At 43.0% G+C, this 17,480-nt stretch overlaps 2 protein-coding genes and 1 pseudogene across 3 annotated transcripts in view; all 3 read right to left on the bottom strand.

Annotated features, from left to right (window-relative positions):
• Window positions 1–2,428: 2,428 nt before the first annotated feature.
• LOC127927939 (hydroxycarboxylic acid receptor 2-like) lies at window positions 2,429–3,678 on the bottom strand (annotated as a pseudogene).
• Window positions 3,679–5,054: 1,376 nt separating this feature from the next.
• The window catches only part of LOC118387794 (density-regulated protein-like), a 28,065-nt gene continuing 15,639 nt past the window's right edge, over window positions 5,055–17,480 (bottom strand). The window contains exon 7 of one of the 2 annotated variants that reach the window (XM_052514695.1): window positions 5,055–5,141. In XM_052514695.1, the coding sequence (XP_052370655.1) occupies window positions 5,097–5,141 (45 nt within the window). In that variant the 3' untranslated portion in view covers window positions 5,055–5,096. Of the gene's footprint in view, window positions 5,142–15,327; window positions 15,614–17,480 lie in introns of those variants that run through there. The other variant, XM_052514694.1, reaches the window with a different exon arrangement.
• LOC127927936 (hydroxycarboxylic acid receptor 2-like) lies at window positions 12,376–14,218 on the bottom strand. Its single transcript, XM_052514692.1, has one exon. The coding sequence runs from the start codon at window positions 14,067–14,069 to the stop codon at window positions 12,987–12,989; it is 1,083 nt and encodes a 360-aa protein (XP_052370652.1). The 5' UTR covers window positions 14,070–14,218; the 3' UTR covers window positions 12,376–12,986.

Raw genomic sequence — 17,480 nt, 5'->3', positions numbered from 1 at the left:
GAGACACACAGAGAGAGAGAGCGGGGGTCAAAACAGCATGTCCGGGACAAGTTGGCACATCTGTGAGTCAGGTCAGCGGTTCACAGCTGCAGGTAGAACACGATCATTCCTACTTTGCAGAGCCTTTTGGACCTCATAAGTTCAGAAAAAAGACATTTGACTTTCAGAAAAACATATTGGTCAAAGTCAGGCACTTAAATCCATTGTAGGTGCATAATCCCATACAGTTATTACATAATACTAACAGGTTGGAACCTAACAGGGTGAAAATGTGGAGCCTAAATTAGCCATAGCTCTGTGGGTGATTGAGATTGAGAACTAGAATAATTGTACACACCTAAGAGGATTTTAACTTAAATATGACATGTATTTTATACATATATATTTTTTCATCATTCTATTTTTACAGGGGGTGCTGCAGCACACTTACTTACCGAGACTATGACCTCAATACTAGGCGGTGTCAGAGAAAGGCCCCAAGCCAGCTTCTACCCCCAAGCCATAAATAGTTAGTTTACTAGTTAACCAAATAGGTGACCCTTTTTGCACAAACTTGTTTTACTCATCACACACGCTGCTGCTACTGTCTACTATCTGTCACTTTATTCCTAGCTATATGTACATATCTACCTCAATTACCTCATACCCCCGCACATCCACTCGGTACTGGTACCCCTTTTGAATAGCCAAGTCATCATTCATTACTCATTGTGTTTTTATTATTACGTGTTTTACTTTTCTGATATTGCTCTATTTTCTTTCTCTCTGCATTGTTGGGAAGGGCCCATTAGTAAGCATTTCACTGTTAGTCCACACCTGTTGTTTACAAAGCATGTAACAAATACAATTTGATTTGCTAGCTGCTCAACCAAAATATACTGTGCGGTATTGTTTTCAAGTAAACGGAATACTTTTATTTTGAAACGTTTTAGACCTGTTAATGCCGCTTAGTGCCGCTAAAAGACGCTGATTTCACAGAGCTACCCTGCCCAGCTAGTTTTCTCGAGCAGCCTGCCCTTTTCCAGCGCCAGACTGTGACGTCACCTGCGAAGCATCCTCTCTTTCTCTCGTCTGTCTGAACGTTCTCCATCCACCCACCAACTGCGGTATTGGCATAACTAAACATTGTTGTTTCCACTTCTGTTGAGAAGTCTGTTTTTACTGTCAGTTGCTGGTTTCAAAGAGTACAAAAAATGTAAAAAACCATGAACCTTTTATCATTTTAACCTCCACAGAAACCATCTTAATATGCATTACCATTTCTACCGATAGTGGAAGAACTGCTCTCTAAAACTTTTATCAAATATAATTTATTTTAATTTGCAGACATTTGCATAAACTGTAATGTTTTTAAAGTCAAACAACAACACAGTGGTAGACATTTTAAATGCTACTGCTCTTTCACCATTTCAGCTACAAACATTGAAACAACTAACCATTTTTTACTTTATACATTATAACTATTTAAATCATTTTTCATTATCATAACCCACCAACAGTAATATTTACTCTTGAACTGTTAAAGCTAGAGACACTAAATTAACTTTCTCATGTTATCAATCAAATCAATCTTTCCACCTATCTATACTTTTTGAACTTTAACAATAAAAAATATGCATAAATTAACATGGTTTTGAATGAGAACCATAGTAATACAGTGGTAGCTATTCAAAACGGTCCTGCTCCTAAACCAATGAGGCTACAACAGCTTTAAAACATTCAGGCTATCCTAACGTCAAATTTCCTATAACCCTTTATGAACTATTTTGATTTGCATAAATTAGCATAACACTTCATGTATTCAATGCCAACCATAAGAACACAGTGGTAGACAATTTAAAAGCTACTGCTTTTTAACAATTTCAGCTACAAACATTAAAACAACTAACATTAGTATAAAATAACCACCAACACTAATAGTAACTCTTGAACTGTTCAAGCTAGAGACACCGAACCAACTTCACATGTTCAGGCTATCCTATTCTATCAAATAATCAAATCAAATCTGCCTACTTTTTCAACTATAACCAGTCACTATCATTGCTACTGCAGTCACTATCACTACTATAACTTATTTCACAACCATAAATACTTGAAGACAAGCTAGCAAGCACACACATTTTCTTTAGGAAATGTACTTTTCTAGTTCACAAGGAATTTACTTGAATCCCCAGCAAATACATAAAACCCAACGACAAAGGATTGTAAATATGAAATATTACATTAAAAATTCCACTGTTATACTGCAAACAAATTCTTAATTGAGCGAACCAATTCATGAATTTCTACTTTTAGCTATGGAACATCAACATAACATAAACATGTTAAAATTCGTATCAGTCAACTATCTCCAACTTCCTTGACTTCCTTGACATCTGGTTAATATTCTTTAGAACACACCATATCCCACTAGAGTAGAAGAAGAAAAATCAGATATTTTGTTCTCCTGGGTACCTTTTCATAAAAGCGTCTCAGAGTAAGCCTAGGACTGCTGATCTAGGATCAGTTTTGTATTTTACATCACAATGAATAAGTCTGAGACGCTTTGCGAGTACAGGCCCTCACCCTGGACCTGTGATTGGAAGTTACTACTCCTCCCTGACACTGTATTTGCACTGCTGTTCTTGGTCCCAGTCTCAGGTGAGGCTGGCGGTACCTCCTCCTCTTTCCTGCCCAGCAGTCTGTTGAACAGCTTCTGGAAGTTCTCACTGAAGGCAGAGCTGGAGAAGTAGTACACGATGGGGTTCAGCATGCTGTTGAAGTAGGTGAAACAGACAGAGGTATAGAAGGCCAAACTGGCCTCTTTGAAATAATGGCACTTGTTGTACCAGGCCTTGAGGATCCACACAGCGATCCGAGACACTGTACTGGGGAAGAAGCAAATTATGAAGATGAGTGCCACGGCCTTGACAAACTGCACCGCACGTTTGATCTTCCCCCAATGTCGATCGTCTTGTTCTTCAGCTGCCAGGTGATGCAGACCGTGCAGAAGGTGACAATGGCAGTGGGCAAGAAGAACTGGGTCACGTATAAGGTGTTGTGCCACGTAGACAGCGGGCTGAAGCCCATGCAGATGTTGAAGCTCTCGCACTGTGTCTGGTTGTTGCGGTAGAATAAGTGTTTGTTGGTTAGCAGGTACCCGGTTGCAGCGATGATCAGCCCCCACAGGACCAGAGACACCCACAGAGCATAATTCAGGCCCATCCGGTTGATCTTGTTCATGGGGTGAACGATCTTGAGGTAACGGTCGACAGCCACTGCAGTGAGGAAGAAGATGCCAGCGCCGCGGTTGGCCGTCAACATGAACAGCATAATCCGGCACATGGCATCACCATGGATCCAGTGCTTGCCGCGTCGGTAGTAGTCGGCTCTGAATGGTAGACAGAACAAGACGATGGAGTCGGCAACGGCCAGCTGTGTGAGGTAGACAGAGTTGGGCTTCCAGGTGTCCATGTGGAAAATAAACATCCACAGAGCCACAACATTCCCCATCAGCCCAAACATGAACTCCAGCACCAGGATGGGAGGCAGGACATGGTCCAGGATGGGAGACTCAAAGGCGCAGCAGTCATCTTCTGTAGTAGTGAAGTTTGCCATGGGTCAAACGATACGCTTTTAACAGGAGAGACTGTCTGTGTGCTGCTTTGCTCCTCTCTGAAAATAGTCAATATTGATAGTGTTGTCTAGGCACCAGGGATTTAACCAGGGATTTTATTGTTTGTGGTCATGCAAACGATCTTCCGGTGCCAACAATGTGGAGAGAGTGTGTGGGTGTGCAGTGTGTTATCTCTTATGGAGATCTGTAGGCAGATGGCTCTGAGTGAGGACACCAACAGCCCAGGGATTATGGGGTGTAGGGTCCCAAAGACCCTCCCCCTTAAGATTCATATGCTTGTCTCACTACTGTGCTGTTGCTATGTGTCTGATCTCTGACACTATACTTTGCACAAGCTATCTACTTTCATCTTTGCGGTTAAGGCCTAGCAAGTGTGCCTGCAGGCTGGGTGTGAGTCAGACCAAAACTAGATAGAAGTAACAAGTGTCTGGTTTTGACATTTTGATCTTGTGAAAAGTGGTCAATGCTAATGAATTCAGAGAAGCTACTGTCCTAGGTTACCTCAGCTTATTGCAGCACATATACACTGAAGTAGATGATCACACCATCAGGGAAGTGATCAAAGTATATAATCAGCTGCGCCCTTTGGTTGGTTGCAGAACTTACTGTGAAACATGCATGCTGTGCTTCCATTGTTAAAGTCTCTGCAATTGCATTAATAAAGGTTTGGTTTATTTAAAGAAGATAGTCTGACTGCAGATTTCACCAATAAGCCAATGATGGACAAGGAACAAGGAACCTACCCCGACAGGGGTCATTATAAAACTATTCTGCTGGTGGAAAGATCATACTCGTGGGTACATAAGGGAGCGCAAGGGTTCCCAGAATACAGTTAACTTAAAGGTCACGACACCTAGTCTGGTTCAGTAGGTACACATTGGAAGAAAATATGCCTTACGAAGCAGTTTTAAAGGGAGGTCATCTCAGACTCTTATCTATTCTTTATCATTGTGCTAGGAGATTTGCTGGTTTTGCATCCTGAGATGCCAGTGAGCCTTATCCAATAGTTAGACAAATAGATCCTGGTAAATGTGATATCTAATTCTTTCAGAAAATGTTAACTACCTGATTATGTGCAGCCCAATTTCTATTTCATTAAATGAAATAATACAATGGCAGTATGAACATACATTGCAGACAGTACAGTGAGATGTACTTACAGAGTGGGATGATGAAGAGAGAGGTCTGAAAGAAGGACTAAAGAATGAGCAAGTGAATGAGCGACATTTATTACCCTAAAATTTTGCTGAGTGAAAAGCGTTTGGGAAGGAATCACATCAGACCAGACCTTTGGCGACTGAGAGAGACAGGCAGCAGCTATCAAGAACTGAAAAATGCCAAAAGGGAGTGGCCAAGTCCACAGTTTCTATACAGTAAATAAAATAGATATAAAACGACTCCTTTTAATGTTAATGTGTACATTTGGCCAGGTTGTTGTTACATGTTGCATCCATTTTCAGTAAAAGTGCACTTTGGGTCTTCACTTCTTGACTTCTCCAAGATCTTCAATGCTGTCGTCATCCACCTACAATGGAAAGACAGATGGTTAGTGTGTGTAATATATATCTCATTCAGGTACACACAGACTACTCGTCTATTTCCTGTAACTAACCTAGACTTGGCGCTCCGGTACCGCATGCCGTGCGGTAGCAGAGAGAACAGTCTATGACCTGGGTGACTGGGTCTTCCTCTGACTGCCTAGTATATAGGTCCTGGATGGCAGGAGGCTTGGCCCCAGTGATGTATTGGACCGTACACACTACCCTCTGTAGCATCTTACAGTCAGATGCCGAGCAGTTGCCATACCAGGCAGTGATGCAACCAGTCAGGATGCTTTCAATGGTGCAGCTGTAGAACTTTGAGGATCTGGGGAATCATGCCAAATCTTTTCAGTCTCCTGAGGGGGAAAAGGTGTTGTCGTGCCCTCTTCATGATTGTCTTGGTGTGTTTGGACCATGAGCTTGTTGGTGATGTGGACACCAAAGAACTTAAAGCTCTCAACCTGCTCCTCTACAGCCCTGTTGATGTGAATGTGGCGTGTTCGGCCCTCCTTTTCCTGTAGTCCATGATCAGCTCCCTTGTCTTGCTCATGTTGAGGGAGAGGTTGTTGTCCTGGCACGCCACTGCCAGGTCTCTGACCTCCTCCCTATAGGCTGTATCATCGTTGGCGGTTATCAGGCCTTCCACTGTTGTGTCGTCAGCAAACTTAATGATGACGTTGGAGTCGACGTTGGAGTCACGCACCCCTGATGGCTCCCCGTGTTGAGGATCAGCGTGACATGTGTTTTTGTCTACCCTTACCACCTGGGGGCGGCCCGTCAGGAAGTCCAGGATCCAGTTGCAGAGGGAGGATTTTAGTCCCATGGTCCCTTCTTAGTCATGAGCTTTGTGGGCACTGTGCTGTTGAACATTGAGCTGTAGTCAATGAACAGCATTATCACATAGGTGTTCATTTTGTCCAGGTGGGAAAGGGCAGTGTGGAGTGCGATTGCGTCATCTGTGGATCTGTTAGGGCGGTATACGAATTGGGTCAAGGGTTTGGTGTTTATGTGAGCCATGACCAGCATTTCAAAGCACTACCGACATGAGTGGTATGGCGGTAGTCATTTAGTTAGGTGACCTTCGCATTCTTGGGCACACGGACTATGGTGGTCTGCTAGAAACATGTAGGTATTACAGATTCGGTCAGGGAGACCTTGAAAATGTCAGTGAAGACACTTGCCAGTTGGTCCGCGCATGCTCTGAGTACATGTCCTGGTAATCTGTCTGAATTACCCCGCGGCCTTGTGAATGTTGACCTGTTTAAAAGGTCTTGCTCACATTGGCTATGGAAAGCGTAATCACACAGTCGTCCGGAACAGCTGGTACTTTCATGCATGATTCAGTGTTACTTGCCGGAAAAGAGCAAAAACAGGCATTTAGCTCATCTGGTAAACTCACGTTGCTGGGCAGCTCACAGCTGGGTTTCCCTTTGTAATAGTTTACAAACCCTGCCACATCTGACAAGCATCAGAGCCAGTGTAGTAAGATTCAATCTTAGTCCTGAATTGACACTTTACCTGTTTGATGTTTTGCCTGAGGGCATAGTGGGATTTCTTCATTATCGGATTAGTGTCCCACTCCTTGAAAGTGGCAGCTCTAGCCTTTAGCTTGGTGCGGATGTTGCCTGTAATCCATGGCTTCTGGTTGGGATACGTACGTACGGTCACTGTGTAGACAACATCGTCACTGCACTTATTGATAAAGCCGGTGACTGAGGTGGTATACCCCTCAATGCCACTGGATGAATCCCGGGAACATATTCCAGTCTGTGTGAGCAAAACCGTTCTGTCGCGTAGCATCCGCATCATCTGACCACTTCCATATTGTGAGTGTCACTGATACTTCCTGATTTAGTTTTAGCTTGTAAGCAGGAATCAGGAGAATATAATTATGATCAGATTTGCCAAATGGAGGGAGAGCTTTGTACGCGTCTCTGTGTCTGCAGTAAAGGTACCTAGTTTCCCCCCCCCCCCTCTGGTTCCACAACATGCTGGTAGAAATGAGGTAAAATGGATTTAAGTTTCACTGCATTAAAGTTCCTGGCCACTAGGAGCACTGCTTCTGGATGAGCATTTTCTTGTTTGCTTATACAGCTCGTTGAGTGCGGTCTTAGTGCCAGCATCAGTTTGTGATGGTAAATAGATGGCTACGAAAAATATAAACTCTCAGTAGATAGAGTGGTCTACAGCTTATCATGAGGTATTCTACCTCAAGCGAGCAATAGACATCGTGCACCAGCTGTTATTGACAAATAGACACACCCCCACCCCTTGTCTTACCAGATGTAGCTGTTCTGTCCTGCCGATGCACAGAAAACCCAGCCAATTGTATATTATCCTTGTTGTCGTTCAACCACGACTCGGTGAAACATAAGATATTACAGTTTAATGTCCCTTTGGTCGGATAGTCTCGAACGAAGATCATCCTGTTTATTCTCCAATAATTTCACGAATGGTAGAGGTGGGTTACCCACTCGCCGACAAATTCTCACAAGGCACCCCAATCTCAGCTCCCTGTATTTCCGTATTTTCTTCACGTGAATGACGGAGATTTGTGCCTGGTCTCAAAGAAGTAGTAGTAGTCGGACTCATTAAATAAAAAATCTTTGTCCAGTTCGAATTGAGTAATCGGGATTCTGATATCCAGAAGCTCTTTTTGTTCACAAGACACAGTAGCAGCAACATCATGTACAAAATAAGTTAAACAATGCGACAAACACCCAAATTAGCACAGTTGGTTAGGAGCCCATAAAACGGCAGCCATCCCCTCCTGTGCCATTGAAGCAAATGTGTAAAGGCTGGGGGTCCCTGAAGGTCGTGCTGGGAAACACTGGTTTAGGATTTGAGGAAGGATGCATTCAAGAAATCAAAATGAAGAGGAACTTAGACCTCTCTTCTGTTTCTTATTTTCATCCTCCTCTCCAACAAGGGGCACCTCTACACCGCCAGTGTCCTGCTTGGAAGCATTTCCTACCGGACCAGTAAGGCATAAGAAAAAAGTGTTTTTAATAAGACATCATTCATTATTGCCCACCTCCAGAGTATTATTGCCCATCTTCCTGATAGGAAACAGAGAAAGAAAGAACAAAGACTGTCTGATGAAACTCACCTACACTCATCCTGGCAAACACATCTGGGAAGTTCTTCTCCAGCCACTGCCTGCATTTGGATGGCTCAGGCATGTACTCACAGTACTCTGTTGGCAAGGAGCACACTGGAAAACCAACAACAGAGGTGTTAGACCTTGACAATCATGTGATACCGCAAATCAATGTTTTAGGAATTGGCCATGAGCATGTATCGATCACTAGAATAGGGTGCCATTGGGCCTCCCTGGTGGAGCAGTGGTTTGAGGGCGCTGTACTGCAGCGCCAGCTGTGCCACGAGAGACTCTGGGTTCGCGCCCAGGCTCTGTCGCAACCGGCTGCGTCCGTGAAGAATAGGGAATAGGGTTCCATTTTGGAAAATGCCCAGTAGTCCTTACTGCCACAATACTGGACTTTCTTTGAGCACTGTGTGACTGGGGCAGCACTCCCATGATGGCCTCCTTTGTTTTCTGGTGAACACGTCTCTGCATTCTCAGTAGTAGCCATTACAGATTATCTAAACACAGAGGGGGAAAAGGTTAATTGGATAAAGTATACCTTCAAATTGAACAAAAAGTGAGAATCAGCCTTTCACCAGACAACTTGGATCCTGGACCCTCGACAATGGATTGGTCTGAGGACAGTAAACTCACATTGTCAAAGCACTAAAAACAGATCCTTGTCATGGCCTGCCATGTCACAGTGAACATGGACTGCCACTTTAATCAATGCATAACACCTAACTCACCATGAAAACTGCTGCAATATATTTGACTGATGATGCTACTCCTGCTGCCATTGTAATTACTTTGCACTCAATACATTTTTATTTATATTACCTTTATTTAACTAGGCAAGTCAGTTAAGAACAAATTCTTATTTTCAATGACAGCCTAGGAACAGTAGGTTAACAGCCTTGTTCAGGGGCAGAAGGCCAGTAAGTTATTATAATGTTCAGAGTAAATACTTGTATTTAGGGGGGGGAAATACCCAACCGATGTGCAGTACGAAAAACTAGGCAGCCATTTCCTAAGTTGCGTCACCGGAAGCCCTTTCCAACAGTCTTGAAGAAGTTCCCACATATGTTGAGCACATGTTGGCTGGTTAGTTTGCTTTGGGTCATTGTCCTGTTGAAAAACAAATGATAGTCCCACTAAGCACAACCAGATGGGATGGCGTATCGCTGTAGAATGCTGTGGTATCCATGCTGGTTAAGTGTGCCTTGAATTCTAAATAAATCATAGACAGTGTCACCAGCAAAGCACCCCCACACCATCACAACTCCTCCTCCATGCTTTACTGTGGGAACCACACATGCGGAGATCATCCGTTCACCTACTCTGCGTCTCACAAAGACACGCCGGTTGGAACCAAAAGTCTCCAATTTGGACTAATCAAACTAAACGACAGATTTCCACAGGTCTAATGTCCATTGCCCATATTTCTTGGACAAGCAAGTCTCTTCTTCTCATTGGGGTCCTTTAGAGGTGGTTTCGAAGTTTGCAATTCGACCATGAAGGCCTGATTCACGCAGTCTCCTCTCAACAGTTGATGTTGAGATGTGTCTGTTACTTGAACTCTGTGAAGCATTTATTTGGGCTGCAATCTGAGGTGCAGTTAATTGTCGATTTCTGAGAATGGTAACACTAATGAACTTATTGTCTGCAAGGTTCTTCCTTTCCTGTAGCGGTCCTCATGAGAGCCAGTTTCATCATGGCGCTTGATGGTTTTTTTCGACTTCACTTGAAGAAACGTTCAAGTTCTATAGATTTTCCGTATTGACTGACATTCATGTCTTAAAGTAATGGTGGACTGTCATTATTATTAACTTATTTGAGCTGTTCCAACCATAATAGGGACTTGGTCTTTTACCAGATAGGGCTATCTTCTGTGTACCCCTCCTACCTTGTCACAACTGATTGGCTCAAATGCATTAAGAAGGAAAGAAATTCCACAAAAACATTTTTAACAAGGAACACCTGTTATTTGAAATGCATTCCAGGTGACTACCTCCTGAAGCTGGTTGAGAGAATGCCAAGAGTCTGCGAAGCTGTATACTCATACCCCCGCACACCTCATAGCCCCGCACATCCACTCGGTACTGGTACCCCTTTTGAATAGCCAAGTTATCATTACTCATTGTGTTTTTATTATTACGTGTTTTACTTTTGTGATATTGCTCTATTTTCTTTCTCTCTGCATTGTTGGGAAGGGCCCATTAGTAAGCATTTCACGGTTAGTCCACACCTGTTGTCTACAAAGCATGTAACAAATACAATTTGATTTGCTAGCTGCTCAACCAAAATATACTGTGTGGTATTGTGTTCAAGTAAACGGAACACTTTTATTTTGAAACGTTTTAGACCTGTTAATGCCGCTTAATGTTGCTAAAAGACGCTGATTTCACAGAGCTACCCTGCCCAGCTAGTTTTCTCGAGCAGCCTGCCCTTCCCAGCGCCAGACTGTGACGTCACCTGCGAAGCATCCTCTCTTTCTCTCGTCTGTCTGAACGTTCTCCATCCAACCACCAACTGCGGTATTGGCATAACTAAACATTTGCCAAATAGAATCAAACGTTATATATATATATATATATATATATATATACCGTGAAAATTAAAATCATATTGTACATGTTATAGAACAACATGTATTCACATTTGCTTTTATGCAAACACATTGCCAGTGTACTTACTAAACCATAGACAACCTCACAAAACACATTTGTCTCACTTGGAAAATCAGTGTATTTGACATCTTTCAATGAAAATAATCTCTCTGGAAATAATCTACTTGAATCATTGGTTTGTGGAAATCATAATGAATTAGTGTGCTTGCTGAAGGAAAGACCACTATAGATGTATTATGCACAGTTCAGACACAGAACTTATGGCAAGTCAAACTGAATAAAAATTAAGAGCGGGCTGGCAAGGTTGAGACTTATTCTTGACATGGGATTGGTTTCATCCAACCGCTCCTCAACACCCAAGGCTTCCTAGTTGGATTTGGGTCGAATTCAGGCATAGCAGTGAAATAACGAAAAAAGCAAATAAAGATGATTCACACACCTGTTCAGTGATGAAGTTAATGTTTTAAACAGTGAATATGATTGCTTTAATGTGTCTTGGCTAATGTAACGTGTCTTCAGATTTCATGACTCCCTTATACTAAGGAATTGTAGTCTCCTCATCCCTAAAATAAACCATGAGATATGTGAGAGAGCAATATTACTGTGCAACGTAGACATTCTATTTTCTCCCGCAAAACTGTTTATTTATTGATGTAGTGCCAATTGGCTATGAATGTTTCCACTTCTTTTGAGAAGTCTGTTTTTACCGGCAGTTGCTGGTTTCAAAGAGCACAAAAAATGTCAAAAACCATGAGCCTTTTATCATTTTAACCTCCACAGAAACCATCTTAATATGCATTACCATTTATCCCAACAGTGGAAGAACTGCTCTCTAAAACTTTTATCAAATATAATTGATTTTAATTTGCAGACATTTGCATAAACTGTAATGTTTTTAAAGTCAAACAACAACACAGTGGTAGACATTTTAAATGCTACTGCTCTTTCACCATTTCAGCTACAAACATTGAAACAACTAACATTTTTTCACTTTATACATTATAACTATTTAAATCATTTTTCATTACCATAAAATAACCCACCAACAGTAATATTTACTCTTGAACTGTTAAAGCTAGAGACACTAAATTAACTTTCTGTTAAAACTAGAGACACTAAATTAACTTTCTGTTAAAGCTAGAGACACTAAATTAACTTTCTCATGTTATCAATCAAATCAATCTTTCCACCTATCTATACTTTTTGAACTTTAACAATAAAAAATATGCATAAATTAACATGGTTTTGAATGAGAACCATAGTAATACAGTGGTAGCTATTCAAAACGGTCCTGCTCCTAAACCAATGAGGCTACAACAGCTTTAAAACATTCAGGCTATCCTAACGTCAAATTTCCTATAACCCTTTATGAACTATTTTGATTTGCATAAATTAGCATAACAATGCCAACCATAAGAACACAGTGGTAGACAATTTAAAAGCTACTGCTTTTTAACAATTTCAGCTACAAACATTAAAACAACTAACATTAGTATAAAATAACCACCAACACTAATAGTAACTCTTGAACTGTTCAAGCTAGAGACACCGAACCAACTTCACATGTTCAGGCTATCCTATTCTATCAAATAATCAAATCAAATCTGCCTACTTTTTCAACTATAACCAGTCACTATCATTGCTACTGCAGTCACTATCACTACTATAACTTATTTCACAACCATAAATACTTGAAGACAAGCTAGCAAGCACACACATTTTCTTTAGGAAATGTACTTTTCTAGTTCACAAGGAATTTACTTGAATCCCCAGCAAATACATAAAACCCAACGACAAAGGATTGTAAATATGAAATATTACATTAAAAATTCCACTGTTATACTGCAAACAAATTCTTAATTGAGCGAACCAATTCATGAATTTCTACTTTTAGCTATGGAACATCAACATAACATAAACATGTTAAAATTCGTATCAGTCAACTATCTCCAACTTCCTTGACTTCCTTGACATCTGGTTAATATTCTTTAGAACACACCATATTCCACTAGAGTAGAAGAAGAAAAATCAGATATTTTGTTCTCCTGGGTACCTTTTCATAAAAGCGTCTCAGAGTAAGCCTAGGACTGCTGATCTAGGATCAGTTTTGTATTTTACATCACAATGAATAAGTCTGAGACGCTTTGCGAGTACAGGCCCTCACCCTGGACCTGTGATTGGAAGTTACTACTCCTCCCTGACACTGTATTTGCACTGCTGATCTTGGTCCCAGTCTCAGGTGAGGCTGGCGGTACCTCCTCCTCTTTCCTGCCCAGCAGTCTGTTGAACAGCTTCTGGAAGTTCTCACTGAAGGCAGAGCTGGAGAAGTAGTACACGATGGGGTTCAGCATGCTGTTGAAGTAGGTGAAACAGACAGAGGTATAGAACGCCAAACTGGCCTCTTTGAAATAATGGCACTTGTTGTACCAGGCCTTGAGGATCCACACAGCGATCCGAGACACTGTACTGGGGAAGAAGCAAATGATGAAGATGAGTGCCACGGCCTTGACAAACTGCACCGCACGTTTGATCTTCCCCCCAATGTCGATCGTCTTGTTCTTCAGCTGCCAGGTGATGCAGACCGTGCAGAAGGTGACAATGGCAGTGGGCAAGAAGAACTGGGTCACGTATAAGGTGTTGTGCCACGTAGACAGCGGGCTGAAGCCCATGCAGATGTTGAAGCTCTCGCACTGTGTCTGGTTGTTGCGGTAGAATAAGTGTTTGTTGGTCAGCAGGTACCCGGTTGCAGCGATGATCAGCCCCCACAGGCCCAGAGACACCCACAGAGCATAATTCAGGCCCATCCGGTTGATCTTGTTCATAGGGTGAACGATCTTGAGGTAACGGTCGACAGCCACTGCAGTGAGGAAGAAGATGCCAGCGCCGCGGTTGGCCGTCAACATGAACAGCATAATCCGGCACATGGCATCACCATGGATCCAGTGCTTGCCGCGTCGGTAGTAGTCGGCTCTGAATGGTAGACAGAACAGGACGATGGAGTCGGCAACAGCCAGCTGTGTGAGGTAGACAGAGTTGGGCTTCCAGGTGTCCATGTGGAAAATAAACATCCACAGAGCCACAACATTCCCCATCAGCCCAAACATGAACTCCAGCACCAGGATGGGAGGCAGGACATGGTCCAGGATGGGAGACTCAAAGGCACAGCAGTCATCTTCTGTAGTAGTGAAGTTTGCCATGGGTCAAACGATACGCTTTTAACAGGAGAGACTGTCTGTGTGCTGCTTTGCTCCTCTCTGAAAATAGTCAATATTGATAGTGTTGTCTAGGCACCAGGGATTTAACCAGGGATTTTATTGTTTGTGGTCATGCAAACGATCTTCCGGTGCCAACAATGTGGAGAGAGTGTGTGGGTGTGCAGTGTGTTATCTCTTATGGAGATCTGTAGGCAGATGGCTCTGAGTGAGGACACCAACAGCCCAGGGATTATGGGGTGTAGGGTCCCAAAGACCCTCCCCTTAAGATTCATATGCTTGTCTCACTACTGTGCTGTTGCTATGTGTCTGATCTCTGACACTATACTTTGCACAAGCTATCTACTTTCATCTTTGCGGTTAAGGCCTAGCAAGTGTGCCTGCAGGCTGGGTGTGAGTCAGACCAAAACTAGATAGAAGTAACAAGTGTCTGGTTTTGACATTTTGATCTTGTGAAAAGTGGTCAATGCTAATGAATTCAGAGAAGCTACTGTCCTAGGTTACCTCAGCTTATTGCAGCACATATACACTGAAGTAGATGATCACACCATCAGGGAAGTGATCAAAGTATATAATCAGCTGCGCCCTTTGGTTGGTTGCAGAACTTACTGTGAAACATGCATGCTGTGCTTCCATTGTTAAAGTCTCTGCAATTGCATTAATAAAGGTTTGGTTTATTTAAAGAAGATAGTCTGACTGCAGATTTCACCAATAAGCCAATGATGGACAAGGAACAAGGAACCTACCCCGACAGGGGTCATTATAAAACTATTCTGCTGGTGGAAAGATCATACTCGTGGGTACATAAGGGAGCGCAAGGGTTCCCAGAATACAGTTAACTTAAAGGTCACGACACCTAGTCTGGTTCAGTAGGTACACATTGGAAGAAAATATGCCTTACGAAGCAGTTTTAAAGGGAGGTCATCTCAGACTCTTATCTATTCTTTATCATTGTGCTAGGAGATTTGCTGGTTTTGCATCCTGAGATGCCAGTGAGCCTTATCCAATAGTTAGACAAATAGATCCTGGTAAATGTGATATCTAATTCTTTCAGAAAATGTTAACTACCTGATTATGTGCAGCCCAATTTCTATTTCATTAAATGAAATAATACAATGGCAGTATGAACATACATTGCAGACAGTACAGTGAGATGTACTTACAGAGTGGGATGATGAAGAGAGAGGTCTGAAAGAAGGACTAAAGAATGAGCAAGTGAATGAGCGACATTTATTACCCTAAAATGTTGCTGAGTGAAAAGCGTTTGGGAAGGAATCACATCAGACCAGACCTTTGGCGACTGAGAGAGACAGGCAGCAGCTATCAAGAACTGAAAAATGCCAAAAGGGAGTGGCCAAGTCCACAGTTTCTATACAGTAAATAAAATAGATATAAAACGACTCCTTTTTAATGTTAATGTGTACATTTGGCCAGGTTGTTGTTACATGTTGCATCCATTTTCAGTAAAAGTGCACTTTGGGTCTTCACTTCTTGACTTCTCCAAGATCTTCAATGCTGTCGTCATCCACCTACAATGGAAAGACAGATGGTTAGTGTGTGTAATATATATCTCATTCAGGTACACACAGACTACTCGTCTATTTCCTGTAACTAACCTAGACTTGGCGCTCCGGTACCGCATGCCGTGCGGTAGCAGAGAGAACAGTCTATGACCTGGGTGACTGGGTCTTCCTCTGACTGCCTAGTATATAGGTCCTGGATGGCAGGAGGCTTGGCCCCAGTGATGTATTGGACCGTACACACTACCCTCTGTAGCATCTTACAGTCAGATGCCGAGCAGTTGCCATACCAGGCAGTGATGCAACCAGTCAGGATGCTTTCAATGGTGCAGCTGTAGAACTTTGAGGATCTGGGGAATCATGCCAAATCTTTTCAGTCTCCTGAGGGGGAAAAGGTGTTGTCGTGCCCTCTTCATGATTGTCTTGGTGTGTTTGGACCATGAGCTTGTTGGTGATGTGGACACCAAAGAACTTAAAGCTCTCAACCTGCTCCTCTACAGCCCTGTTGATGTGAATGTGGCGTGTTCGGCCCTCCTTTTCCTGTAGTCCATGATCAGCTCCCTTGTCTTGCTCATGTTGAGGGAGAGGTTGTTGTCCTGGCACGCCACTGCCAGGTCTCTGACCTCCTCCCTATAGGCTGTATCATCGTTGGCGGTTATCAGGCCTACCACTGTTGTGTCGTCGGCAAACTTAATGATGACGTTGGAGTCGACGTTGGAGTCACGCACCCCTGATGGCTCCCCCGTGTTGAGGATCAGCGTGACATGTGTTTTTGTCTACCCTTGCCACCTGGGGGCGGCCCGTCAGGAAGTCCAGGATCCAGTTGCAGAGGGAGGATTTTAGTCCCATGGTCCTTTCTTAGTCATGAGCTTTGTGGGCACTGTGCTGTTGAACATTGAGCTGTAGTCAATGAACAGCATTATCACATAGGTGTTAATTTTGTCCAGGTGGGAAAGGGCAGTGTGGAGTGCGATTGCGTCATCTGTGGATCTGTTAGGGCGGTATACGAATTGGGTCAAGGGTTTGGTGTTTATGTGAGCCATGACCAGCATTTCAAAGCACTACCGACATGAGTGGTATGGCGGTAGTCATTTAGTTAGGTGACCTTCGCATTCTTGGGCACAAGGACTATGGTGGTCTGCTAGAAACATGTAGGTATTACAGATTCGGTCAGGGAGACCTTGAAAATGTCAGTGAAGACACTTGCCAGTTGGTCCGCGCATGCTCTGAGTACATGTCCTGGTAATCTGTCTGAATTACCCCGCGGCCTTGTGAATGTTGACCTGTTTAAAAGGTCTTGCTCACATTGGCTATGGAAAGCGTAATCACACAGTCGTCCGGAACAGCTGGTACTTTCATGCATGATTCAGTGTTACTTGCCGGAAAAAGAGCAAAAACAGGCATTTAGCTCATCTGGTAAACTCACGTTGCTGGGCAGCTCACAGCTGGGTTTCCCTTTGTAATAGTTTACAAACCCTGCCACATCTGACAAGCATCAGAGCCAGTGTAGTAAGATTCAATCTTAGTCCTGAATTGACACTTTACCTGTTTGATGTTTTGCCTGAGGGCATAGTGGGATTTCTTCATTATCGGATTAGTGTCCCACTCCTTGAAAGTGGCAGCTCTAGCCTTTAGCTTGGTGCGGATGTTGCCTGTAATCCATGGCTTCTGGTTGGGATACGTACGTACGGTCACTGTGTAGACAACATCGTCACTGATAAAGCCGGTGACTGAGGTGGTATACCCCTCAATGCCACTGGATGAATCCCGGGAACATATTCCAGTCTGTGTGAGCAAAACCGTTCTGTCGCGTAGCATCCGCATCATCTGACCACTTCCATATTGTGAGTGTCACTGATACTTCCTGATTTAGTTT

The sequence above is a fragment of the Oncorhynchus keta genome, unplaced genomic scaffold (assembly GCF_023373465.1).
Source record: "Oncorhynchus keta strain PuntledgeMale-10-30-2019 unplaced genomic scaffold, Oket_V2 Un_scaffold_1952_pilon_pilon, whole genome shotgun sequence".
NCBI lineage: Eukaryota > Metazoa > Chordata > Actinopteri > Salmoniformes > Salmonidae > Oncorhynchus > Oncorhynchus keta.
The sequence above is the reverse complement of the archived record's forward strand: the minus strand, read 5'-3'. Positions and strand labels throughout refer to the sequence as shown.

Coding starts and splice junctions, on each gene's coding strand:
- LOC127927936 (XM_052514692.1), bottom strand. CDS start 14,069: ATGGCAAACTTCACTACTACAGAAGATGACTGCTGTGCCTTTGAGTCT.